Source organism: Motacilla alba, chromosome 22, assembly GCF_015832195.1.
Source record: "Motacilla alba alba isolate MOTALB_02 chromosome 22, Motacilla_alba_V1.0_pri, whole genome shotgun sequence".
NCBI lineage: Eukaryota > Metazoa > Chordata > Aves > Passeriformes > Motacillidae > Motacilla > Motacilla alba.
In genome coordinates this window covers 3,473,769-3,501,130 of record NC_052037.1, presented here as the reverse complement: position 1 = coordinate 3,501,130, position 27,362 = coordinate 3,473,769, and the positions used below count along the sequence as shown (strand labels likewise).

Genomic DNA, 27,362 nt, shown 5'->3' with positions numbered 1-27,362 from the left:
AAGCTCCTGGACAGGAGCTGGAAGCAACACAGCCAGAGACACTGGAGGCGTGTTAGGGAGGATGGTGCACCACACAGGTCCAGGGCTCCTCTCTTCCCTTCTCTTTGCAGTCTCAGATGTTTGAATTGGGACTTTGGAGCAGCACATCTCAGATGCCTTCTGGTCTCCTCCATCTGCCTCCCCCAGCTCATCCTTTCTGCCTGGCACTCCTACCACGGAGAAAGGCAGCCGTGCCCTGGGCCCATTGGGACCCTGTTCCCCGCTCTAAGGGTAAGGCCCACACACAGGGTGACCCTGCTGGGCCAGGCACAGAGCTCAGGCCAGGCTACCAGCACAGTGGCAAGGTGCCACGGCCCCTCTGGGGCAGCCCCTGGCTCACAAGGACAGGTGGTGGAGGGCAGCAGCGCCGTGCCCACCGCGGCGCGCAGCCTCCGCGTGCAGGGCGAACACGTGCTGATCTCATGACCTCCTGTGCCAGCTGGCTCTGCTTGCTTCCAGCTCAGAGGAGAGCCCCCAGATTCACAGCAGAGCCGTGGCTTTGGAAGGCTGTGAGTGCAGAGGAGACACAGCACATCAGTGCTCTGCTCACGCAGAGGGATCGGCTGCGAGAGGCAGAAGGCGGCAGCGGCGCTGCGCCGAGGAGTGCGCGTTCACGCTCTGAGCTCTGCCTGCTGTCTGGGGTCCAGCGAGGAAACACTGACAGCTTCAAGCAACAGGCTGAATGCAAAGAGCTTTTCCAGCTCCAGACACTGCTAGAAGCCGCTGCTTCTCAGGTCAAGATCGACGACAAGGCAGCAAACCCTTGGAAAATCAAAGCACAGCTCAGCCAGGCTCTGTCATCCATGGGACACACATGGAGCTCTGAAGATTAAATGGTAAAACTCTACGTGGCCCTGCAGCAAAGGGGCTCCCAAAGCCCCAGCACACCCAGCAGCAGAGACTACGAGCAGAAAGCAAGCAGAAAAGCAAAGGGGAGGTCTCTGTGGGCATGAAGGAGAAGTGTGTTGAATACTCACAGCCACGTCTGGACCGGACCTGCCCTTTCGTGCTGCCATAGCCCGGCACTTCGGCTGAAACCTGAGCCTGGTGTCCCCTCTCTCCCTCCTTGGTTATCTACTCCCCAGCTTTGAGAGAGCCAGTAAGTTACATTGCATTCTATCTAAAAATACAGGCTCTGTCCTCTCTCCAATGCAGACCCTGCAGGGATCGCCAGCTGCTAATGGAATTTGTTCATTTTCTCTCCATTATTGTGTCAGACAGGATATTTAATACCAAGCCACCTCCGGAAAGCAAATGACTGCTGCCAAGCGCAGGGAGGGGGTCAGAGCTGCAGGTACCACCTCAGGAACAGCAGAGGAAAAGCAGCCCCACAGATATGCCCAGGAGCCTGGCAACTCACAGGTAACTCCCGCCACAGAGGAGAGGGGTTGGGGTTCCCTCTGAGCCTCTGGATGCTGGGGCCCAGGTCTTGGAAAGCATGCCAAGGCTGGAGCGTGTCAGAGGCGCTGCCTTTTGCTGCCCATGCTCAGCATGTACCTTCCAGAGATGCACAGAGAGATGCAGGGCATCAGGGTACCAGCAACCTGAGCACACGTTCCACCAGAGAAGGTGCAGTAGCTCGGCTCAAATGGTAAAAGCAGCTCCACAGTCATATTGTCCTTCTGAGGTCAGGCTGCACGATGGCACTGCCCACCTACTGCTCAGGGCAATTTGCTTCCCAGGAAAAGGAAGCACAGGCTGGGTCACTGCCATCCCCCGAATTTCAGCAAAAGGGAGCACTTTTGACAGCAAGAAGTGCACACAAGGAGGTGTGCACACGGAGAAGATACACACACGTATCCCAGTCAGCACCATCCCAACTCCCCCGGGCACAGACACGCGTTCTCACCACCCACCAAACAAGCACAAAGCTCAGCACAGCCGTGCCTCATGCACACAGTCACTCCCTGTGTGCCCCAGGACACAGAGCAGCTGCTTCCAGATGCACAAACTGCCTCTGCTGGTTTTCCTTTATTTGGAGTTCGCAGAGTTTCTTTCCATTCTCCTTTGCCTTCCTAGCAATTTTCCAGGAAGGAGCTATTCTAGGAGAGAAAATAAGCTGCCTGACTTGCTGTTGTGTACCTCTTGCACTCTTAGGTGGCTGCTAAATCCTATACACAGGCATCATGCTCTACAGACTTGCAGACATCCAAGCTGTGAAGAGTCAGGAGGCTGCTGCCAGCAATTCTACAAGAGAGAAGCCTCAGATCAGGACTTTAAGTGCTCCAAGACCTTCTAAAGTTGAAAACTTGGGACAGCACATCAGATTGTGCTTCTACTCTCCTTCCCTTTCTTTTCCTTCAGGAAAAATCTCCCCTTGTCTGCTGACAATCTAAATTTTCCCTTTCCCTCTGTCCTGGTTTCAGAGTCAATTAATTCTCATGACACCCTCTCCTGGCCCCGAGGAGAGGCTTCTTCTGTTGCTTTTCCCAGGTGTCCTCCTTCTCTCACAGCAATAATGCCATTAGCCTGGAACCACACGAGCCCATTGCATTGTGGCCACGGCCAAGGCTACAAAGCAAATAGGAAGTAAAAACCCGAGCCTCAGGCTGGATTTCAAGGGCTGCAGTGATGTTTGTAAGCCTGCTCTGTCTCTGGTCGCAGTCGGCATCCTGCTGTAATCTCTTCTGGCAGTGCTGCTCCCGCTCACACCCAGGGAGGAGCTCCCCCTGCTCATCACCGATAGCAAAAGGGAGGGTCTCAGCATTGCCTCCTCCTGTTCAAGGTGGCCACACTTGGCAGGAGCCGGCTCTGTATGAGCTGCTAAATGCTGTAAGTAGATGATTTCCAAGTACAAATGAGTTCAGGGACTTGTGCTGATCTCACAGTGCTTTCTGGGACACAACGACAATCAAGAAGCAACTCCCCGCACTACTCCAGCCTGGCACACACACATCCTGCTGCATTGCCCTCTTTTCCCTGTCTGCCCGCTTGTCTCTTCAGCCAAGCTGACACAGACTCGTGGAGCAGCAGACAGGAGGTCCAGCAAGCCAACCCCAGAAGGCTGGGCAGCACACAGCAACCAACAGCCAAAGAACCCCAGGTCTGGCAGTGAGATGCAAACCCTAATCCTGGCACCGAGCCACATATTGCTGTGGGCATCCTGTCCAGATGCTGTGGAAAGGTCCAGTCGCATCTCAGAGGTCATCCAGTTACTTCCAGCTACTAGTGCCAGTGTCCTGGAACCTAAAGTCAGTGCTGCCAGCTGAGGATGTGTGATAAACCTTGCCAAGGGCAACAGCCTTTGCCATTTGCTTGGACATTTCCTTACTCACGTGGGCTTGTGTCCAGCAGTGGGCATGATCCTCACCTTTGAGGCATTGTCTCCAGCAGAAACACCAAAACCTCACATCAGTGTAGTGGTTTACTTTCAAGTAACTGTCCAGCCTAGGAATGTCTCTGGAGCCAATGCTCATTTGGAACTCTCCACCTTGCAGATATCAGCCACACAGTTCTGCAGGTGATAACCTCAATCCTTTCTCATCAGATGAGAAGAATTTTTCAGTCCTCAAAACACACTAAAAGAGCTGGTAAGATTAAGAGCAGTTAGGGTTAACACCTAGGGTCCCCATGGGATAATCAGGGAAGACAGGAGATTGAACTCAAAGTGCTCAGAAACAGCAGCCCTGCTGTCTCTCCTGCAGGAACTCTCTCTCCTGACTGTATTAACAGAAACTGGGCACTCTCAATGGGCCCTGCAGCAGAAACAGAACCTACTGGCAGGTTCCTGCCTTCTGAGTAGAAGGCAGCATTCAGCAGAATACAGCATCTCCAGGGAGGCCACAGTGGCAAAGCCTCAGGCAGTCAGCCAGCAGAACACAGAGAACAGGCACAGACTGCAAACCCGGAAGAGAGAGAAAAGCAAAAGCATTGGAAAAATTCATCTGATGAAAGGATAAACCCAGATGCTTAAATTCTATTCTTTCATCATCCTCACCCCTATCCACGTGACTCAGTCCAGATAAATCCCAAGTTCCATTCTCCTATCATCTTCACCTCTGCCCACATGATTTAGCACAGGTCTGCAGACCTTAATAGGAGCCATGATGAGAGTCAAGGCACGAGAAGTCATCTCTGGAAGGCATCTGCCAAGTGAGTTTGTTCTCATTTCATGCACCAGCCTGAGGAAACCCTTTGTCCATGCTCATTTCTGCTTGGTGGAGATTTCACAACAGCCCCAAAGCACAGAGGCTGATGGCTGCTGCACCCAGCAGAGATCCCCAGAGCAGGATGCAAGGGGGAGCTCAACCACCTTGCAGCAGGTGAATCAGAGCATGCAGGAAGTGAAAGATCTGTTTATGTGCAAAGGATAGAGCCGGAGAAGAGCTTGACACAACTGGCAAAGGAGAAATCCCAAAGCAGAAGAAGGAGGGAAGGAAGGCCCCTGCCAGGTTTGTGGGAAGGGAAGCAACCTGTCAATTAGCATTTTTCCAGCGCTGAAGAGAGGGCAAGCTTTCCAGTGCCAGCATCAGACCGGCCTCTCCGCCATGCACAATCCTCCACCGTTACATAATCACGAGTAATGAGCTTTTGGAAAGCCCATTTTTGTGCTCTCTTAACAGGAGAGGTAGTTCTGGACTGGCAGTGGTGGTACAGGCCAGGGTAAAGGTTAGCTCAGTCCCTGCTGAGCATTTTCAGACACAGACATCTGCACTGCCATTTGACTCCTTCCTTCCCTGCTCACGGGTCCCCTTTGCTGGCTGCTTCAGCTGGAACGGGTTCAGAGCTGTGAGGAGGGCAGATATCACAAACAGCTTAATCTGCACACAGCAAGGCAGCAAGGAGATGCCCCTGCCCAGCAGACTGATCTTCCTGATAAGGATCCCCTGGAGGTCTCTGTGAGAGCCTGCAGCACCTGCCTGCTGCCTAATGGATTTTCTAAGTAACGTGTTCAAGATCTTGTTCTGTCATTTGCAAACTACCACTTCACCTCTGAAGTACAGTGCTGGGTCTCCAGCAGCAGTGGAGAGTGAACCAGAGGCTGGTCCAGGGACCTGAACAGGAAAAGGAGACCAGAACACCTTTCCTTTCTCACAGAGTGAAAGCAAGGCAAGAATTAACACAGCTACTGCTCCTGCCAGCTGAGGCCACGCACACCCAGGGGAAAGCTGTCACTCTCCTTTGATGTTAGCAGGAGCCTCTGCTCTCTGCATATCCTGAAAAAGAAAAGCTATTTTTACCTCATCAAAAAATACATAGACTGTGACTGAAGACAATACATGAGAGCTCTTTGCTCAGGCACTACACCTCTTCTAATAACAGAACAACACTTACAGCTGCCGAGAGAGATGCGGCAGCAGAGCAGTGGCTTTCTCTCTCCTGCTTTCCTGATGTACTGCCTTTTTTGGACCATGACATGGTTCAGGCAGGTCTGTGCAATAAACACTGGGGAGCTGAGAGGGCTCCAGCATGCTGACAGTGCAAGGGGGGATCAGAGACATGCTCTGAGCCTGCCTGATGTCAGCCTGGGACTAAGACACAGCTTCTGGACCAGCCTCAACCTCACCTGGGCTCTGTCAGAGCCCTCATGCTCAGGTGAGGCGCTGGAGTCCAGATCATACCATCAGGATCTGCCCTGGTGCCCTGTGGAGAAGCTTCCTTTTCTTTCCTAGTGATGCTTATAAACTGCTCCTGATCTCTGCAGTCTGTTCTGACTCATCCCCTACCTCTCCTCCAGCAGGACTACTCCACACCTGCTCTGCCTGCACGAACAAAAGTGCTTAGAAGGGGGAGAAGGGGGATTTCTGCTGGGATCTGCATGCCGGGTGGCATCACAGCACAGTCCCTGTGCTGTGCCTACCACAGATTTACTGTCTGGAGCCTTAAGCCAGGCTTGCCTGGCCAGCACTTGGGGGGCAACCTCTGGAAGCCATGCAGGGAAGAAAGCATTGGCAGAAAAGCACCAGAAGCACAGGCCTGGTAATATATCTCTGCCAGCAGATCCCTGGTGAGGACATGCAAGCAAAGCCCTTGCAGCACAGCCACCTGCTCCACAGCAGAGCCAGCACAGCACTGTGCTGAGAGAGAAACATCATCCTGTGCACCTGGCCCAGGGCAGAGAGGTGACGACACAGGAATCAACATTTACCACCACACTACTGCAAAAAAAAAAACACCTGGGGCACCTCCCTTCTCCCAGTAAAGCAGTGGTGAGAAGGACAAGGCAGATACAGCACAGAGGGACCTGGTTTCCATGCCAGGCACTGTCACTGGCTCCAAGGATGACCTCAGACAAGTTATCAATGACCTAAGAAGGGCAGCAAACCCTTCCTGCTAGTCCGAGGTCCATTTAGCAGCAACTGTTTGGGGAGAAGAGGCATTATCTTTGGACTGGAGTTCCTATTACCAGCCAGAATATACCTGAACTCCCTCATGTAAACCAATGACCTGATTCCTCTCCTCTTTTGCTGCCCAATGAGCCCCTGACCATGCCCAAGTACTCACCCTCAGGCAGTGCATGCACGTCATCACTGCAGGAGAAGGTCAGCTCACCCTGGACAGCCAGGGTCTGCAGCTCTCATCAACCCACTTACGCTGAATGCTGCAGCCAAACCAAGCATGATCAGGCTGGAAGAGGTTTATCAGGAGCTGGACCCTATCACCACTCGCACACCTGACTGCAAGTTAGCACAACAACTCCTGTCTGGAGTCTGGAGATTACGGGTCAGCCTACGTCAGGAACGTGGGGAGAGTTGCCAGGCTGGGCAGTGTTTAGTGAGTGTTATGCCTGAGCCACACTTCATAAACACATCTGTGAGCTGTTAACGGGGAGGAGTCCATGTGCTCTTCAAATTGTTCAAGGGAAGATGAAATTTCAGCCATATAAAGCAAAATGAAACAGCTCTGTGGCCAGAACCACACCGTCTCTTGGTCGGTGCCACACAAAGCAGGCTGGGCTGGAGACAGTGCAGCAGAAGTGAGCAGAAGACCTGAGGTTTTTCACAGGTCCCCGCAGACCTTGGCTGGGCACAGTCCCAAATGGAGGACACCGAGATGGAACTGAAGTGGCAAATGAGGTCTAGTGAAGCAGCTCCAGGCTCTTTGTAGGGCCTAGAGCCCACTACAGCACAATGAACGCGCCCCTTCCCCCCTTCTACCTGCACAGCAGACTCCTGCTCCAGCATCCCTTCAGGAGATCCTTGCTTGCAGCAAGAAGGCAAGGGGTCCACAGTGGTTGGTGCATGCCCTCTCTGAAAGACACGCAAGGCAGTCACACCAGTTGTCCAGAGGAACAGAGCTTGGGAAACCACTCCCGTCCCCCCCTTTGCTTGTGCTCCAGCCTGGGGTGACCCTGCAGGGCAATGATGGCCTGGCTGGCAGGAGTCATCCCTCTTTGAGTGCTCCAGATGTTAAACTGGGGCCAGCCTGGCAAAGGACTCGGGGTGCTGCAGGGGAGCGCACTGCTTGGTTTCTATTTCCAGCTGCCATCCACCCGGCCCTTTTGCCAGCTGCAGGGTCAGGAAGGCCAAGTGTCACTGTCATATTCTCTGGAAAAATCCTCTTTGCCCAGGATTTCTTCTCCTGGGAAGCTGAGAAGCCTCAGAGAAAAAGGAAAACAATATTATCTGATTTGCTTCTCGTGTGTTTTGCTGCTTTGGAGTGTGTTTGGAGATTGTTTGATTGGTTTATTGTGAATTGTTTTTACTTAATGACCAATCAGTGCCAAGCTGTGTCAGGACTCTGGAAGGAGTCAGGAGTTTTCATTATTATCTTTGTAGCCTTCTGTCTGTATCCTTTCTCTATTCTTTAGTATAGTTTAGTATAGCATTTTTTAATGTAATATAATATCATAAAATAATAAATTAGCGTTCCAAGAACATGGAGTCAGACTCATCAATTCCTTCCTTCGTCCTGGGGACCCAGCAAATACCACACAAGGTGTTTCCAGCCAGGCCCTGGGGCCAAACCAGTGAATGCACAGCCATGAGATGATCACACCCGGCAAGGCCTGGGAAGTATTGGGATAAATACAGCTTGTAAAATCTGCAGCTTCAAGAAAGAAACAACTGCTTTTCCAGCTGTTATCTCTCCAGGGGATTCCTATAAAACAGCCCAGCCCACCACCAGAAAAGCTGATATAAGCTGAGAGGCAGGAAAAGTAGATCAATAGAACATGTTAGGATGGCAAAATGCTTTGCATTACATAGAAATTGAGATTTTTGGCAGACACAAGAAAATGGACTTGCCCCAGGTCCACTGAGGCAGAACCTTGTTCCCATGGTGAGGAATGAGAAAAGCACCTAAATACAACAAGTCTGCAGGTCAGAGCTCCTCTGGCAGAGAAGTATCACCTTTAGGTGCTGGCAAGTTTGGCCAAGCCACAAAGTCTCTGTTTCCCCACCAAGACCTGGAGTTCTGCCTGCAAACAGCCCTCAGCAGCTGCCCCACAGCTCAGAGCTCAGGCCACTGAGGTATCCTTGGCTGCTGGTGACATCCACGAGGGCTGGCAGGTCACGGGCTGCAGCAGACCCATGCATCTTGAGGCTACTGCATGGAGCTCTCAGCGTTAATTTTACCATCTATAGTCATTCATATCCATAGCTCTCGGAGTAAAGGTGATTTTGGGAGCATGAGTCAAGGGATCCTGTGAGGTGGGAGGTGCCTGTCAGTTCTCTCCCTTCCCTGAAATGAGGGAGGACAGAGCACTTTGCCTCGAGTGTGTGACACACTAAAAACCATTTCTTTCCCAGGCTGTTTGTGAAGCTGGTGCAGGCTCCATCTATAAGAAAACTGGTCTCTTTGCTCCAATAATTGCTGTCCCTTGTTAATTGTAATTTCCCAAACACTTGGTGCCTCTGATAGGTCTCATTCACTCATTCCTACCTCACCCGAGGCATCTCCAAAAGTTGCCCCTAACTGTAGGTGAGTTGCATGTGTCAGTGCTGAAAACTCAGAGCAGCTCACCTTACCAGCAGTTTGTCATTGTTATCTTGCCTGTTACATCTAACAGGAACATCTTGGCAGCTTTGGGGAAACCAAAACTATGGGCACAACCCTGTCTGAGAAATCAGAGCCTGTGAGAGCTTGGAAAATAATAAATACAAGTCTAATCAATGAGCAGCTCTTAATTCCAAAAGCTCTTTCCATTTTCATGGAAACGCCTCAAAAAAAATAAGGTCTCAGGCAGTTCCTTAACACTTACCTGTTTCCAGATGCTGAACTGAGATTGTCTGGGTTGCTCATTTCCCAAATTTTTATTAGTGTCCTCTCCTTAGTGACATCTGAGCATGTGATCATTACCATAAAGGCTTCAGAGACAACTGAAGGTGGACTCAGTGTCATGTTGTACTCCCAAAAGCTAACACAGAGTTAAACTGGGGCTCTGCAAAGGGACATTACACTAGAAAAAACCAGGAATATTGTCTAAAAAAGAGCAAATTCACATAGAGTGACCAAGAATTACAGTGAAAATACCAAATAACAACTTCTGGGCACCCCAGTGGGCTGTAGGGAGTTTTTTTTGCAAGCCAGGGTTCCAGTATTCTCTTAAGTGCTGTTCCCTGGATGCTATAATACTTATGATACCCACAGGAAAACTAATTTCTCCCTCTGCTGTCCTGAGACAGCTCCTGGGACAAGGCTCAGCATCCCTAGTGCCTCAGGGCTGTTGCATTCCAGGTTCACACCTGAGATGAAAACGCTGAGCTCCAGCAGCAGCTGCAGAGTCAGGGGTGAGGAGAAGCTCCATCAGAAATTTAGAAGGCAGAGGTCTCTGAAGAGAACCAGTCCTTCAGCTACAAAAAGCCTTTTTTTTTCAAGATGCAAAGTTCTGCCCCTGACCTTTGGAGAAACTCCTCAGCTGTGGGATGATGTAGCCGTGAAGGAATGCAAGGCTCCTTCCTCGGTTTTGGTATCTGCCATGTAACCAGAGAAGCGACTGCCCAGGACCAGGCACTTGCTGGCTGCTGCCAGGCTGTCCTCAGCTGTTCTTCCTTTCATTTAAGGGACTGAGGAGTGCAATGTGTGCAGCAGAGAGCCTTAAACACATCACCTTGGAGAAAAGTAAATAACGTAAAAACGGGCTTTAATATTTCGAGGAAGCTCCGGGTGCCTTTGCCCAGGCAAGGAAGCACAACCCCTCCTGAACTCAGCCCCTTGAGAAACGAGGCCAGGCTGCAGGCACTGAAGGGAGCTGCTCCCTCCTGAGCACTTGCACACTGTCCTGGTGCAAGGACGTGGATGCACACAGGTTCACCTTACTCCAGCCTGTCCCCTCTCCCCTCAGAGAGGAGAACACTCCCCGTGCCCCTGTCACCTGCTGGGGCTCCCAGGAGCAGCCAGGCTCCAGTCAGCAAGCTATTATCCCAGGAAACGTCAATGTAGTTTTAAAGCTGAGTCAACAACAGGAGCTGAATAATTTAAACGTTTAGCAATTCTGCTGCCCAGCCATGGATAACAGCAGGTACACAGAGAAACAGTGGCGCTGTCAGGGCACTTCTTCCTGTTGGGAGAGAGCAGCAGTGATGCAGGCATAAATAAGTGGATGAGGATGCTCTGCAGAGCTGAGATAGACGCTGCAGCTCAGAGCAGGCAGCCCTCAGAACATCACAGAGCTGAGGCTTTGCCTTCCTGTGGTGTTTGGGGCTTCTGGCGTGGTGATTCTTCACTTCACAGGGAGCCCATGGGTGCCACGGGTGCTCAGCTTCCAAAGTGCTGGAATCATCAGCACGAGCAACAGAGGAAGCACAGAGGGGTCGACACTGATATCTGCTCTTCACCTTTCCATCTCAGGGGGAGTTGTGGGAGGGAGGGAGACAAAGATTTGCTGCACACAAATATTCCAGCCCTTGCTCTCTAGCTGCCTCTCCATGTCCTTTGTTGTTGGGGGGACGATGGGGAAGCCAAATCTCCCCAAATCAATCTAAAACTGGCACACAGAAGCACAGAACAAATGAAAAGAAGCCCAATGGACTGGGTCTGCAAAGCTCAGCAGCTATTAGAAACAAAAAAATCTCTTCCTGTCATAGTCCTGATCTAAGAAACCATTTAGTGGTCATTTATCACTTCAGAACTATTTAATCTGAGATTCCCAAAGGAAATTCAGAAATACAAATTGAATAGATCTTCTTGAGGTTGTGTTCCTTGAACTGTGCACTGCTGCCTCCAAAGGCATGGCTTTGGAGATGAAGCAGACTGCTCTCTTGCTCCAAGAGCCAGCTGCCTTGTACCAGCACAACCACAATTTAGCTCTTGGAGAGGAAGCAGTCTGAGCCCCAAACCAAGATGTTTCAGCAGCCTTTTGCCCCTCCCTGGCAGTTTCATAGCATGTGCCTCTCTGGCATCTTACCACGACTTATCAAGTGTTGTTTTTGCTCACCATTTGAACAAGCCAGGCAACACAACTGAAAATGTCATCACGCTGATTTACCTTATTTATACTCATTCAAGCATAAAAACTCAGAAAGATTCTCAGAGTGAAGACATGGAAGAGCTGCAAAGCTCCCAAAGGAAAGGAATATTCATGTCCCATTGTTTGTGCTGCAGCTTAGTACTATGCTATCGTGGCTGCAAAGAAGAGATCTGCACAGATAAAGTTGTTCAGCAACCTCTGCATCCAGCTCTCTTATCCAGGGGACCAGAAGACATCTCACCCACAGGATTAGCACTCCCTGTTTGACCCCTCTTAGAGACTAGGCAGTTCTGAGAGCAAAAAGCATCACCGACCTCAGCCTGTATCTGAAAATTCTGAGAACTCTGTGAACTCAGAATTTGGCATTATGCCTGCAATATGGGCCAAGGGCAAATCACTTCTTAATTACTGCTCATGGTGCAGATTTCAGCTTTCATTCAGACAGGCACAATCTGAAAGATGTAACAAGACTCCTCTCAGGCCGCAGTTAATCCACCCCAGCTATTGATCCTGTTGAATCCACTGGTCCTGCTGTAACTGCAAGTCTACCAATAACTGAGACATGCCTGTTTATAAATATAAATGTTATGCCTTTTTGGGAATCTCAAGATAAGAGATTTCCATCACTTGGCTGCAGTGCATGCCTGGAGGCAGCAGAGACTGACCTCCTGTGAGGAAAGATGAATGCACAGTCCCCACCTGGCAGGCTGCACTCAGCTCCTCTTGGAAAGAAATCTGCTCTGCACCTGAGCCTCAAGCCAGAGAGCAAGAGCTCAGATCTTGCCCCACACTTTCAGCGTACCTTTATTCTCAGCCACCCAGTCCCTGAGGTCTGCACTGGACCTAAATACCACGGCCTGCACCCAAATGATCTTGCTCTGTCATGTTCAGGCAGTTTGACAAAATATTTTCTCCTTTAGTATGCAGTGGCCAGCAGCACTGAGATCACAAGTCTGAGCACTGTCTATTGCTGTGACAGCACAAGGAGTAGGGTGAATTACCTGCTCAGAATTACCTGCTTTCCTGCATCAAACCCCCCATCTGTCTCCAGTGCCTGTCTGCACACACACCCCACCCTCCCACCTCTTGGTTCCTGTGCCTGTGATGACCCCAAGATATCAGAAAGTCCTTTTTTCTCCCAGCCCCATGACCCAAGAAGCCGAGACTCTTCTGTTCTCGTTCTCAAGGTTGTTTATTTTCTCTTACCCAATCCATTCTGTCTCTGGCCTGCTGAGCTCTGGCTGGCAGCTCAGCCCGTGGCACACTGACCGCCCTTGGGGCCGTGTTAGTTTTTTATACTAACAACTACGTGTGCTCTCTTTACAATGATTTTCCAATACCTGTCACCTATGTTGGACAGTCTGTCTCTACTCTAAACCAATCCAAAAGTGCCACCATCACAGCAGAAGGTGGAGGACAAGAAGGAGAAGAAGAAGAAGAAGAAGAAGAAGAAGAAGAAGAAGAAGAAGAAGAAGAAGAAGAAGAAGAAGAAGAAGAAGAAGAAGAAGAAGAAGAAGAAGAAGAAGAAGAAGAAGAAGAAGAAGAAGAAGAAGAAGAAGAAGAAGAAGAAGAAGAAGAAGAAGAAGAAGAAGAAGAAGAAGAAGAAGAAGAAGAAGAAGGAGAGGACAGGCCCAGATTCCTCCATTTGCCTCTCGAACTCCCAATCTAAAATCCCAAAATTCTACTTTTTCACCCTGTGACAAATTCACTATCACTCTACTCAAACTCCTGTGCCTTGTAAATCCTCACACAAAGCTGGTCATTGTTTCCAGGGGTTAAAATCAAAGGCACAGGGGTCTTTAACTCCATGCCAAGGTCTCTGAGCCCCCTGCCAGGGACTGGAATCATCCAGGGCAGCCAGAGGGATGTCCTGGGTTCCGATACCCACCCCCCAAGGACATCTGCTACCTGCATGTCCCAATAAGTCACAGTGTGCCTGTCCCCCCAGCAGACATTGGCCAGAGTCACCCAAATGAGAAATGTTCACAGATCAGCAATGAATTCCCAGGGGCCATTCTGCAGCTCACAGGGAGGAGGATGGGGCATTCTGCCCAGGACACACAGCCTGACAGACTCACAGCGAGGATCAGCAGCAGCCCCTCGACTGTGCTGCTGCAGCACGCCACCCAGACAGATCAATATCATATTTTCACAGCGTTCAGCTCTACGTTCACTCCTGAAAATCCACTGTGTGCAGCATATCTGGAGCTGCAGGGGGGTAGAAGAGGCACCTGGAGCCAACATCCCAAGGATGGGCTCGCTGAAGCAGTTTTGGGCTCCTACAGCCAATGCTTAGCTCCCTTGAGAGCCAGCAGAGAGAAATGAGCATATCTAAGGGTATAATTCAGCTGACCTACTTCCACATGTGGCACAGCAGGGGAAGGGCTCCCTTCTCCTCTCCCAGGCTGGAGGGAGCTGAGGTGAGCAGTTCAGACGCAGAGATCTGCACCCCAGCACTCCTGGGCTGGGCCAGACCATCCCCTCACACAGCACCATGGCACTGATGTGAGAAGAGCAGCCCCACTCTGCCCAGCACAGCCAGCAGCAAAATCCCACCCCAGAAACATCCAAATCCTCTCAGCTGCTGTTGCCATGGCAACGCCAGAGCCAGGATCCACCAGCCTTTGATGTTCAGATCTGCTCAAAGCGTGCAAAATATTTGAAGTGTGAAAAAATGCCATTTGGAAGCTGGGGAGCTGTGTGCAAGAGCACCTGGCTGCCCTGAGGATGGAAGGCCCTCCAGGGAGAAAGGATTAATGGTGTCCAGCACCACTTCATCTTCTGCCACCGCCCGTCACTACCAGCACACTGCTGCTCCTGTGCCCCAGCTCACCCTCAGCTTGAGGGAGTTTAATATTTAACATCAGACAAGTGCCATTTCACAGGGTAATTCGGGTTATTAATAATAAAAAATAAATCTCCCTTCCCCCGAGTGATACAAACGAGGATGCTGGCGCTCCATTTTACCAGGGCTGGGAGCTGAGCCCCACGAGAGTGCTGGCCCCAGAGCCCCTAACAGGGGACCCAGGCAGGGATGAGCAGCCAGAACCAGCCAGCAAGATGCAGCACAGCGTGGTCCCCACCTTCCACTGCATCACAGCAGAGAGGAGGAAGTGATTCCACGTGACACACAAGTTGTGCCAACCACAGGAGGAGCTGGTGGTCTGGTCCCCTCTCCAGCAGCACACAGAGATCCCCTGCATGGCAATGACACCTCCAAGCTTATGGCTGCACAATCGCTTCCCTTACAAAATTAACACTCTTGTAGCATTTAGCACCATGATTCCCTGAGGATTTGCAGAAAACCAGTGCTGTCAGTGCCAGGAAATGCTTTACTGTGGTAATCACATCTCCTCTGAACAGAGAGAGACATAACTGTCCTAGGATTTTCCTGGGAAGCTGTGAGAAAGCTCGGAGAAAAACAATTCTTACCTGAATCTCTGCACCTGTCGTTGTGCACGTGTGGAATGTGTTATGGAGATTGCTTACCAAAAGGGAGTTTCTTAGTTGGGCTCTGGTGATGGTGCTGTGATTTATTGACCAATTGCATCCACGTGCGTGGATCAGACTGTCTGCAAGGGTGAAGGGTTTTTCAGGTAGTATAATGTAATGAAATAAAGTGTTTGGTCAGCCTTCTGCAGCCATGGAGGCAATGCTCATCACTCCCCGTCCAGGGGGATCACTGCTACCATACCCTGACCCTGCATCCACCTGCCTTACTGAGCTGCCAGGTCAGGGTGGCTCAGGACAAGCCTAGAAGCTCTGAAGGGTAGGGGCAGAGAGGATTTGAAACATCTGAGGGATTTTTTCTGACAGAATTTGCTCTACAGCATGAAACACAGAAACCTGAAGTAGTTTCCTGCTTCAGAGAGTAGACTCTCTTCTACACAGACAACATGTGTCCTGCACTTTGTCACTCCCACCACTTTCATTTTAGGATTCAGCCTACCCTGCAGCTGCAAAGTTTCCTTGTATTCTTTCCCTCCCTTGGTAAAGCAGTGATCCCATAGTGAGACTAAGAGGAGGCAGCCTCCAGCAGCTCCAGGAGCTGGGAAAACAAGTGGCTCCAAAGAAGCAGAATGCAATTACCTAAGAGAGATTTTTGCTGAGCAGAAGAGTCAATCCATGCACACAAACACTTTATTGTGAAAAGTATCACAGCATCTTTGACAGCCACTATAGAGGGTGCTGGATGTCAGGCTCACAGAAGCAATTCTACATAAAACTTTGGAATTCCTCCTTGAGGGAGCCCAAGTATCTGCTTCACAGGGACTGCTAAGGCTGTGCTTGTCTGTGAATGAAATTAAACAGCAAAGAAATCATAATATTTCAACTTTTGACTTCTTCAAGTTCTTTTCAGCAGCAAAGACGAGCCATTTTCACCTGCCAGCAGGCAGAGGCTGAGAAACCATTTTGGCCAGGATGCCCACTGTGGCAGATACGTCAGAGTACCAGTTCTATTACAGCTGATTTCCTGTGTTACCTGCTGACCACGGTTTGGAACACGGGCCTGCTGGAAGCCTCCAGCATTTTACTCTGTCCTCCTACTTTATTGCAACCCTTAGTGCCTCTTCAGAGGCACGACCTTCTCCAAACACGTTTGCATGCATGTTTATTCATGCTGGACTTTAAAAACATAGCAAAAATTAGGTCCTTGTATTCATGGTTGGGCACTTAGAGAGATTCCTTGATTCTTTGTTGTTTCTTGGCACCTCCCAATCAGATCTCTGGCATGTCCTATACCTCTTTTAATGCAAATGCAAAAATTATATATATCTGTTTTCCAGGCACTCTTTTTGTCATTAAAAAAGCCTAATATTATCCCAGCAACCTGCTGGCAAAGCTTGGCAGTAAACAGCAGACAGCTCGAGGGTGGGGAGCTGACTGCAGCAGCTGCAGCTCCAGAAAGAGGACAAAAATCATGTTACGTGCTTCATTTGTGGTGTTTGGTTTTTTTCCCCAGCAATCTCCAAAGAACAGTAAAGGAAACTCTGAAGCCTCTTCCTTTTCTGATCTCTTTTTTTTTTTTTCTTTTCAGTTTTTTACAATAGGGTTTTACTGTCAAGAACAAACTACAGGCTCATGTGTTATTACAGTGCACCTTCTCCAGGCAAAATGCTGCATTTATTCCTAACAAAACAGGCAAAAACCACACCACCTCTGCAAAGAAAAAGTCTGTTCAGGCTCAAGCTCTCAAGATGCAATGCCCCTTCTCAGAGATGAACCTTATCTCCCAGTTTCATGAGGAAGTTGCATCATTATTGCAGCTGTGAGCAGAGCCTCTCGATCAGCTGCTCCAAGTGTCCTCACAGCTTTCTTAGCTCTGAGGCACGACTTTAAAGCAAAGAGAATTAGTGAAAGATGTCAGCTCCTCTTCCCAAATATCTGCAATTTACCCACAGTGTCTGGCTATACAGAATGGATGTCCCTCATTGACCCTGTGCAGAAATGATGGTGGTACCACACAACATGCTGAGAGACCCTGCAGGCAAGTGCTGCTGATCCCTGTGAAATGTCAGCAGACAGCAAAAGCTGCTGCCTCACCTTTTGAGTGGAGAGAAGGTGTGTTTGCTACGCATTTTTGAACTGCTGCTGGCCTTGGAGGACTTCCCTGACAGCTCTGAGAAGCACATCTCACCACTGGCAGGGAGTTTACAGGTTTGAAAAGCAGCTTTGCTGATACAGTACTGGTGGGCAACAGATATTTTATACTTCTGCCCCGTGATACTGCAGCTCCTCTTACTGCAACCTCAGCTCCACAGCCATCTGACAGCAGGCTGATGAGAGGCATTTTTGCCTCCCAGTCCTCCCAGGAGGGGGGTCAGCCTGCTGACCATGGTGCTGCCGTGCATCAGAGCAGTGGCATGTCCAAGCTGCGTGTAAAGAGAGCTGCCCTCCACGCTCTGCTGAGCAATTCCTGCTTGGACCAAACCTACTGTCACTGTGAGCCAAGATGATTCTGCCAGGAAAAGAGCTGAAGAACTGTGCTGAAAAAGCATAGAAAATGAAAGCCTTCAGGGCAAATCCTGATCCCAGGCAGGCACCTCCCAGCGCTGAACCCTCTCCCCAAGCCAAACCAGAGTTCCACAGACACAACTTCTCTTTCAGCATTAAAGATGGGAAGAACTACAATGCTGCCCACTGCAGGAAAGGCAACTCTAACATCAAAAGCCAATTCAGTAAGATTTACCTTTCTTAGAACTCCCTAGAATACACCACCACCTCCCTGAAGTCCACTCCCTGTTCCCACTGTCAGCCCGAGTGCTTTCATTCACCACAAGGGAAATGGAGAGGGGAAATAAATAAAAAAATCACTCCAAAATAAGAGAAACTCCATGCAGAGATTCACAAGTCAAGAAAAGTGGATTGTTGAAGTTTAGCATCTTATTTAAGGACACAGTAGATACAACTATAATCAAATCCATGGAAAGCATTTGCAGTAGAATGTTGTTGATTCAAGCAGCAGGGTCAGAACCTACAGGAGATATGTTTATGGTTATAGCCCAAAGTAAAAGCTCACACTTCAGTCATCAGCAAGGCACAGCTGATTTCCAGGCACACCAAAGAAGGACCTTTTACCCTTCCCCTCCATATTCAGATAAATTAAAAAATAAATCAATTAAAAGATAATAAAGAGCTCGGTACACAGGCAAGTATATTGTTAAAGCTGAACCTGGGGTTCACTCACCCCACACCTGTCTGTCACACCCACCAAACAGCACATTCTCACAGCATTTATCTTATTCTTTGGTGTTGTAATCAGCAAGTCCTGGGACAGACACAATGCTCCTCATTCCAAGCATGGCATCACGAGTGGACTCAATACACTGCATTTCCTGGACACCTCAGTTTGCTGGAGAGATGACACTGTAAGAAGGTGACAATATTTGTTATTCCTTTGCAGAGGCTATCACACTGGTTAAAAATCAAACATAGTTTATATTCTGCAAAGGGTTTCAGTGTGCTGTTCTCTGCATTTCCCATTTAAAACTTCCAACGTAGGCACATGAATGCACCCTACAAAGCCTGCAAAGTCCTGTCACCACAGCGTAGTGGCAGACCACTGTGGCATTCACATTCTCTGAAAAATCCCTTGGCCCAGGATTTTTCTTCTCCTGGGGAGCTGAGAAGCCTCAGCGAAAAGGAAAACAATTCTTATCTCATTTGCTTCTCCTGTGTTTTGCTGCTGTGGAATGTGGTTGGGGATTGTTTACCCTCAGGTGATTGTTTCATTGGTTTCTGTGAGTTGTTTTCACTCTTTGGCCAATCAGGGCCAAGCTGTGTCAGGCTCTGGAAAGAGTCACGAGTTTTCATTGTTATCTTTTAGCCTTCTGTCTGTATCCTTTCTGTATTCTTTAGCATAGTTTAGTTTAGCATTCTTTAATATAATATAGTATGATAAAATAATAAATGAACCTTCTGAGCACATGGAGTCAGATCCATCATTCTTGCCTTTGTCAGGCGTTCACTGCAAATACAACAGACCACAGCCTTCACTTCTGCTTGCTACCTTGCTGGAGCACCTTTTCCTTTAAACAGGAACCTTCCTGGTGGCCTGGTCACACACACACAAAACATGCACACTCCCTCCTTCCTTCCTCATCTCTGTGTAAATATAGAAACCTCGTCTGTTTTCTAAATGCTCTCCTGCTGCCGCGTTCCCTCCTTCCGCCTCCCAAGCCACTTCAGTGAGTACCTGCTGCTTTGTCTCTGCTGTAGATTTTTCACTGAGGATGCAACATTTTGAAGCCGTAGATTTAACACTGTCCCCTGCACTTGGGAGCCCCTACCCAGAGATGTATGGCTCTGGCTTAAAGTTTCACCCAGTCAGCAAAATCTGGTTTGCAAATAGGAAGGGAGCTTGAATTTTTGCTGCTGCTTGCAGAGTTGAGGCTCAAAACATGACATAATCATCTGTGAAAGAAAATGTGAATTTTCAGATGGTTCTGTCATGCTGAGAAGTGCCCTCAGAGAGAGAAGGTGTCAGGAACTTCCCTCCACCTAGGAAGCTGCTCTCTACTACTCATCAAAAGTTTTAACAAGCCAGAGCTAAGGCTTTCAGAACCTACCCTCGGGGCATTTTGAGAGCTGGAGGTGAGGACTGCAAGAAAGATGTAAATAGGCCAGGGAACCCAGAAATCTCCACCACCCTTGACCCATCCCACCATCATAGCACTGGTGATGCTACACCTTTCCAGACCATGACGGAAAGGTTACATTTCTGAACAGCCCTGACACGCTTAGACAATTAAAACAAATATATCATAATTCAGACTAAACTTCTAATTTTAGCACTCCCTAAATCTGCTTTCCTTTGAGCTCAGACCTAGCTTGCTGTACCTCAGCCTCACCACACTGCAGGAGGCTTCCTGAGGTGGACAGACTAAGCCCACCAGGCTGTCACATGCAGCACTTTTATGAAGGCACTGTCTTTTGTGCTCACCCTCCTGCAAGGATTTGCTCCAGGCAGGGTTCATCCCTGCATTCAGCCAGTGCCCTCCTGGGGCAGACGTCCTGGCTGAGGTGCCAGGCACAGAGGACAGGGCACAGCTTGAAAGAACTTGCTCCTGAAACAGATTTCTGAATGCTACAAGATACTGCTCACCCCATTTCAGCACAGAGGGCTCACCAAGCACACACAGATGCTGTTATTACCTGAATAATTTAAGAGCCTGCAGAGCAGCAGTGCAGAATAGCACCAACATCCCCCCAGTGCTTTCTCCCACCAGCGAATCCCTGCAGCAGTGGATTCTGCTCCCACCCAACATCCCTCCCATCCAGATGCCCATGTTCTGCTCCTGTTCACTACCCTCCCTCCCTGCCCATCACGGGGAAAGGAGACAAAGCAGCTCTTGTGCTTGCAGGCAGCATGGTCCTTCCTCCTGCTGCTGAGCTCCAGCTTGCAGGTAAGATACCAGCACACCTCCCAGCAGCTGGTGAGGACCCAGGGGGCCGGCAGCCAGCCACATCACATCCCTGGCAGGACCTCCTGCCACTGAATGCAGGAACCTCAGTAGCCTAATCCAGCGATGGCACAGTGGCCAGATGTCCATGGGAGCAGGACACAGCGGAGCTCAGAAGTGCAGTTATCACTGGGATGTTCTGAGCCATCTGCAGCTGGCTCTGCTGAAATCCTTTGCCCTCCTTCTGCCCATCACTCTTTTCTGTGCCTCCTCTCTAAACGCAGTGCAAGCTGAAGGCTGCTGCAAAGAAACAGCCATTGGAAAGGAGGCAGGCGAGCAGACAGAGCAAACCCAGTGGCTGCTCCTTGGCAGCACTCCAGCAGCGATTTCTCACCCCAGTTTCTCATGTGCTTATTGCATAATTCTGACAGAGGTGTCTTGATTTTCTGTCTCAGAATCCTAAGCTCAGACCACCCTGATACACCCTATCAGTGAACAGTCATCGAGTGACTGTGACCTCTTTTGCTTGTCACACAGAAAGCACAAGCGCAGTCGCCCTACACGACTGTGTGACTGTCCTCCCAAGGAATCATCTGTAATTGCTCCTCTGTCTGATTGAGTTTGTGGCTGTTGGTCCAAACCCTTCCTGATTGTTCTAGTTACCACATTTCCCTAGCTTCCAAAGGATGGAAAAATTATTCCATGGAAAAGCATTCTCATCAGCATCCTCCACGTCGCCCCAATTATCTCAGAGCCGCCTCTGCCCAGTCACCTCACACACCTCAGCTCTGAGGTTCTTCTGACAGTCGTTATCAGCCTTTTAATTGCCCTCATTTATCCCTTATCCATGCTTGAACGCAGGAAGGGGGTCACTTGATCCTCTGTCCTCCCTTAGCTCTTTCCCACCATTTCACTCCAGCTGGAGAAGGAGCTCTCTCTCTGCCAAACGGAAGAGCTCCTGCCAAATGGAAGCACCTTGCTCTCACTTCCCCACAAAATTCAAACCCACTCTCACAAATTCCTTGTCTCCCCTCTCCAAAGCACCCTCCCGAGCTCTCCTGGCAGGATGTGTTTCAGTGTGTAATGTTGAGCACTAAAACATTTCCTGCTGCAGCGTGCAGGAGCAATCCAGCACGAGGGATGGGTGCCAGACTGTGATGTGCAGATCCATGAGCCCTCAGGCTGATCTGCGTGCTGTTTTCAGGAAACTATCAGCTAGAAAAAAGCCAGGGAGTTTTATGCAGGGAGTTTCTTATTAGGAATCACTTACTATTCAAGAATGCATTGTGGGAGATGCTCTACAAATCCATAACAAGAGACTGTCTTACTCTTGAACACTTGCAAGACAAAGAAAGTAGACAGAAGCAGAAAGAGAAAAGAGTTTTGTTCCTCATTGTACCTTCCCTGCCCCCCTTGCCAGAAAAAAAAAAAAAAAAAGAAAAAATAAGAAGAGGAAAAAAGGGTAAATTCAGGCAGCCTTGTTCCCAAGCAAAGTTTGCTCTGAGTGTACTGAGAGGATGTATCACATCTTTCATACTAATAATTTAAACACTGATAGGAATCATCACAAGAATTTCCCTTCAAGCTTTTGGTTAATTGTTATTTAATACTGTAGCCCCAGTTATGCTGCACACAGACTGAGTTATGCTCTTACATGTGCACTTGCTGAGCTCTTTGGCCAGCACTGCTGCTGTTACTGAAGTGCTCCTGCTGTTTGCTGCACAGAACTCTTGTCAAAGAGATTTTAGAGGTTCCAGGCCCTTGCTCCATGAACCCTGTGTGTATGAGAAGTGCAGCTGGAATCTGCTGCTTTGCAGAGAGGCAGATGGAGGTGTGTGCCCCTGTTTATGCTTGATGAAATTTTGGTTGAATTCAGTACCAGGATAAGTACACTTCAGTAGGAAGAAAGATTTTCATCGAAGTACTAACTGTTATTTAACTAACTGTTCTTTATTAGTCTCAGGCAAAGTGTGTCGGGTTACAATGCCACCAGCCATCGACTGTGGATCACCTGGTACAGCTGCAAGGTGCTTGTATTTGTATGTCTGAGACAAAAGGGCAAGCCAAGAGCTCTGGGGCCCGCTTTGGGCCCTTTCTAACAGCCCATTTGGTGAGCTCTGCCAACGCTTGCAGAATTCCTGGCAAGGGATTTGGTCCATTTTCTGTCTTTAATACATAACTACAATAGTCACATGCAACTCAAAAAGCTGTGTTCACATAACAGGCCACAGAGCTGCCTCATAAACAGTGTCAGAACACCACTTCTCCACTTCTCCACTTCTCCAGTGTGTTTTGCTGCTGCCCACTGGCCCTGGCAAAGACAGGACTGTCTTTGAAGTGACCTGCATGACCTCCCCTCCCAGGGAGGGCTTCCTGCTGAGGTAGCCTTACCACATCTGCAGGGAAAGGAAGGCAGTGTTCTTGTCTGTGACTGCCTCTCAAAACCACAGAAATGAGACGTAGAGCTGCATCCAAAGCACAGGTATAGTTCCTGCCAATCACTGCTTCCCTGTCAGTGCAGATGGCCACACCAGAAACTCCCCGTGCAGCAATGACAGAATGGCTCTGGTCCCCTATAAACCGCCCATCTAAAGAAAACACAGAGAGATTTGAGACTAGGATCCTGCAGCAGGAACAGCAAGAAGCCAGCCCAGAGGATGCTTGGCACATTCTCTAACAGCAGAGAACTTCTGTTAATTCACACTCTCTTTTGCTCACGTCTGCTCTCCATCACACCTTCCTGTCTGCAGGGCACCATCAGAAGTCACTGACACACCAGGCACGGCCCTGGTAAGCCCTCACTTAGCTCAGCAGCTGCATTAAATGTGGGAGCACGCGGGACTGTGGAACACTTGGTCTCTGGGGTCACCCTAAAGATTGAGACAACCTGCAGGAACACTTCAGGACATGCCTGGCTGCTTCATGTGGCAGCCCTGCCCCAGCAGAAGTGTTCCTGGGCTGGACAGGGAGCCTGGATGAGTGACAAGGTAGCATTCCCTAAATCCTTGATGCACCCCGTGTCAAACGAAAGCTCAGCTGAAATCATCTTAAGTTGCAAAGGCTGGGCGCAGGGAATATTGGAGAAGTGACAAGGTTATCCATCTGGACTCTCCTTGTGCCACGAGACAAACAAGAGGCAGAGAACACAGAAATGGGCAGTACAAGGTCAATCAGGTTATTGTTACATGCACTTAATAAAAACCCCAGGAAATTACTACAGAAACTGGAAAGAAACAAATACAGTCATGGTCCAAGGAGAAGGTTTTTGGGCAGCACAGCATTAAATAACAGAACTCACTGCCTCCAAGTATCACAGAACACAAGGTTCTTGCAGGATGCAACCGTGCAGTCCATGGGACACATACAGCCACACAAAAATTCCAGGAGATGCTGATGGCTACTAAACTGAAGACATAACAGCTCGTAACAGCAGCTCACATGGAATGGGATGAGAAGATATTTCTTCTGAGGCCACCATCTCCTTCCCTCTGGCCATCTTCCCTGCTTTGTGCCATGCCTCTACGAACTTCCATTGCAGCTGTGCTTGGTGGGCCCAACCAGATACCAAGACACTGATTCCCTGCACTGCACAAACACCAGGAGAATGAACAGCCTCTGCCCCAAAGAGCCTGTGCCTGTGTCCACAGCAAGATTCAGCTGGCAGGGAACAGAAGGAGCCAGTGAGATCACAGTGGTTTCAGTACATCCCAACAGACAGGGCAAGGGCCTTTGGCACGGGCACCACACGAGTGCCACGAGGGCTCAAAGGGCACGAGCAGACACTGCCCTAACCCAAATCAACCCCCCACAGCTGCTGCAGCAAAGCAGGATGAGAGACTCCAACACATCCAACAAATCAACCCCCCACAGCTGCTGCAGCAAAGCAGGATGAGAGATTCCAACACATCCTGGGAGGCCTCGGCTTGGCCCCAAGGAGACCTGCACAGGAAAAACACTGTCACTAGAGACGCCGAGGCTTTGGGGCAGGGGCTAACAAGAGACAGCTGGCCCACTAGAAAAATGTCCTGATGTGGTGGTTCTTCACACCAGATCCCCTTTAAAGCCCTCTGCCAATGTGAGAGGCAAGCTGCTCCATCAGCTTCCAGCACTAGAGGCCCTGCAGGGAGCAGCCATGGACCTGCAAGCACTGAGCAGTTAAAATCACTGGAGAAGGAGGATCTGACACGACAGTGAGGCAGCTGAATGACCCCCACGTTCAACTGCCCAGCTGCTGCCTGCAGACCTCACATCTGCCCTGATGTGTCCTCTCATCCCCCCCGATGACTGACTCTCTGTGGACACAGACCTCTCCAGGCTGTCCTGGCCCAGCTTCAAGAAAAGCAAGACCCTCCTCAGTACTCTCAGGGCCCAGCTCCCAAGATGTTCCAAGAGCAGAGCTCTGCTGTGAGGCTCCTGCTCACAGGGGCACATGGAAGTCTCCAGCACTTTGGGTAAAGGCAGGGGAGAAGCCCACCTAAGAGCTCCTGTATCATAACCTCCTGTCGGCTATATCCTTGATTATCCTTGGTTTCACCTCTCTCCTCGCTGCCTTTCTGCACTGGTGCATAGCACGTTTACCCTCAGACCATGCTGTGATGAGAACATTCAGACTCAGGAGGTCTTCAAGGGGCAGCAAAGCTATCTTAGCGACATGCCCACTCGTGCAGGAAGCTGGCAGCAAGAAAAAACTGCCAGTGACTTTTCAGAGAGGAGCCCGAGCTCAAAACAGCTGGCAGACCCCAGGCACCAGCATGCTGCTATCAGCAGAAGGGACAGACACCTCTTCCTTGTCCCTGATTCCCCTCACCTGCTGCCAGCAGGGAAGGATGACCCACGTCCCATGCACAAATATAGCCTGGCCCCAGGAGCAGCAGAACCCACAGAGCTCTGCACAAAAATGCCTTCTCTGTTAGGAGTCTGCTCCTGCTGTGCCCTGGTTTCAAAATTCTGGTGCAGACTAAGCGAGGGATGGAGCAACAACAAAATTGGTCCTTCACTAGACAAAGGGGTGGAGGGGCCTCTTGTTCCTAAGCTCTGAACACAAAAAGCAATTGTGGGAAGCTGAAGGAAGGTAGAAAACAGCATTTTTATCTTAGAGATCAAATCTGTTACTGGGCTGAGTGAGTCTATTAAGCTGCCTGGATAAACCCCTCAGTTCCCTTACCCCCTCATTAGGTTTTTTTATATCCGTGCTCCCTCCCTCCCTCCCTCCCCTGCTCCCTGCAAGCTGTCAGGGTAAACAGCAGATTTCTGCTCTCCCAAAAGTTGTCCTCTGTTTGACAGACTGTTTCTTGTGCCGACTGCACACAGGTTTGTACAGGGACCGGGCTGCCCCTCTGTCACTCTCTCCCCACCCTCCAATGCCCCCAGACTCAAACAGCACTCACTGCCACAGCCAGGGCTCCTGGCTCTAGGGCTGCTCGCCCCGATGCCACTGACCTTTTTCTTCCGGTCCCGAGAACGGTTCCTGCGCTTGCGATTGGATTCCTCCTTCTCCTTCTGCTCCTGCAGAGCCTGAGCCTCGATATCTTTGATTTTCTTCAGCTGCTTAGCTGCTTGAGCCATGGCTGGTCAGACTGCAGTCCCCTCCAGAGCTCACCCCTGCACTTTCCGTGCAGCACCCTCCGATTCCTGCCGAGGAAGTACCTTCCCCTCACTCAAATGCTGTCGACCCAGATGAGTGTGAAAGCAGTAACGAGAGGAAAAATTGAAAGCAGTCAGTAAGCCCCAAAGGACAGCCAGCGTCTCCAGGTAGTTGCTAGATGCAGTCTGGGACCACTTTATAAACCATTGATAATCCCAAATCCAGGTGTTCCAGAGGTTCTATGCACCATTGCAGCAGCTCTTGACTGGGCTGGCACATCACGCAGGAGCCTTCTTGTGGGACAGGACGCCGGGCTGGTGGTGTGCTCTCTCCCTCACTGTTCCTCCTGCAGTAGGAAAAAAGATGCAGGCAGTCAGCCACAGGAAGGAAAATAACTCCCAGCAATTAATGCACGATGACAATAGAGAAGCAGTGAAAAAGGAGGCCGATGCATTTCATCTGACTCCTGAGTTCTCTGTAGCAATGCCTAAAGAGCAGTAAACCTGCATGCATTCAGTCAGGGGCTTTTCCACTGCAGTGCTGCTGAGGCAGGCACATATTCCAGTCTCTCCAATTTTCTCCCTCACAGCCAGTCTGTGTGCAGCGGCCGCATCACTCACTCACTCTCTCTCTCGGCTACGATTCCATCTTCCTGCAAAGGGAGCAGCAGGGAATGGCTGCATTGCTTAGCAGGCAGGCAGGCAGCATGTCTGCTCAGGAAACGGCCAGTACTGCAAAGGATGTGCCAAGTACTGGAGCAAAGTGCAGCTCAGCAGCATCCTTTCCTCCTCGCATCTCTCCGCTGACTGAGCAGCAAGAGGAGGGGAGGGATCTCAGCGGTGAGCAGGAGACAGAAATGAAGGGTTCAGTCTGCTCTTGACACAGCAGCAGCAAAGGAAACCCAGCTCCTGCCTGCCCAAGCATCACCAGAGCTCAAATCCTCTCTGAGGGTAGCCAGGCAAGACTCCCAGAGCCAGCCATACCTTCTCTGCACAGAGCCCTACATTTCACCTGCTGCTGTTTGCCAAAAGCACAAACAATTCCATGCTGGAACCCAGGGGTGAGGCCTGGAGGAGTGACTTTGGTTCCTGCACATGGCACAGTGTGTGAGGGGAGCGGATAAAACCACGATGGGGTTTTTGGGGTGGGCTCCTCGTGGGGACCACACCATCACCTGCAGCAAAGGGTGCTTATCTGTCCAGGCACTCCTGAGCAGCCCTGCCTTTATCAGCTCAGTTCTTGTCCCTTGGAAAAAACACTGCAGGGTGCAAACCCATGGGCAAACTCTCTGCACAGGTGGAAGCTCTGCAAATGCTGCACTTTTCTGGAACTGGCTCCCCAAATTCCAGGCGGTCATGGTCCCTTTGTGATAAAAGATGGCAAAGCAGGAAATAATGTCAATTCCTCAGCAGCTACCCGACAGTCACAGGTTATTTAGACTGCCGAGAAGCTGACATGCAAGCTTCATTGTGCACACACTGTGGGT

The 27,362-nt window shown here is 50.0% G+C and overlaps 1 protein-coding gene and 1 long non-coding RNA gene across 2 annotated transcripts in view; one reads left to right on the top strand and one right to left on the bottom strand.

The window, feature by feature from the left end:
- The window catches only part of ANK1 (ankyrin 1), a 57,817-nt gene extending 31,141 nt beyond the window's left edge, over positions 1–26,676 (bottom strand). The window contains exon 1 of the mRNA XM_038160176.1: positions 25,732–26,676. Within this exon, the coding sequence (XP_038016104.1) occupies positions 25,732–25,857 (126 nt within the window). The 5' untranslated portion in view covers positions 25,858–26,676. The remainder of the gene's footprint in view (positions 1–25,731) is intronic.
- Positions 997–6,180, top strand: LOC119710814. Its single transcript, XR_005259630.1, has 3 exons — positions 997–1,138; positions 1,257–1,401; positions 2,137–6,180. It is a non-coding gene; the product is annotated as an uncharacterized LOC119710814 (long non-coding RNA).
- Positions 26,677–27,362: the final 686 nt, after the last annotated feature.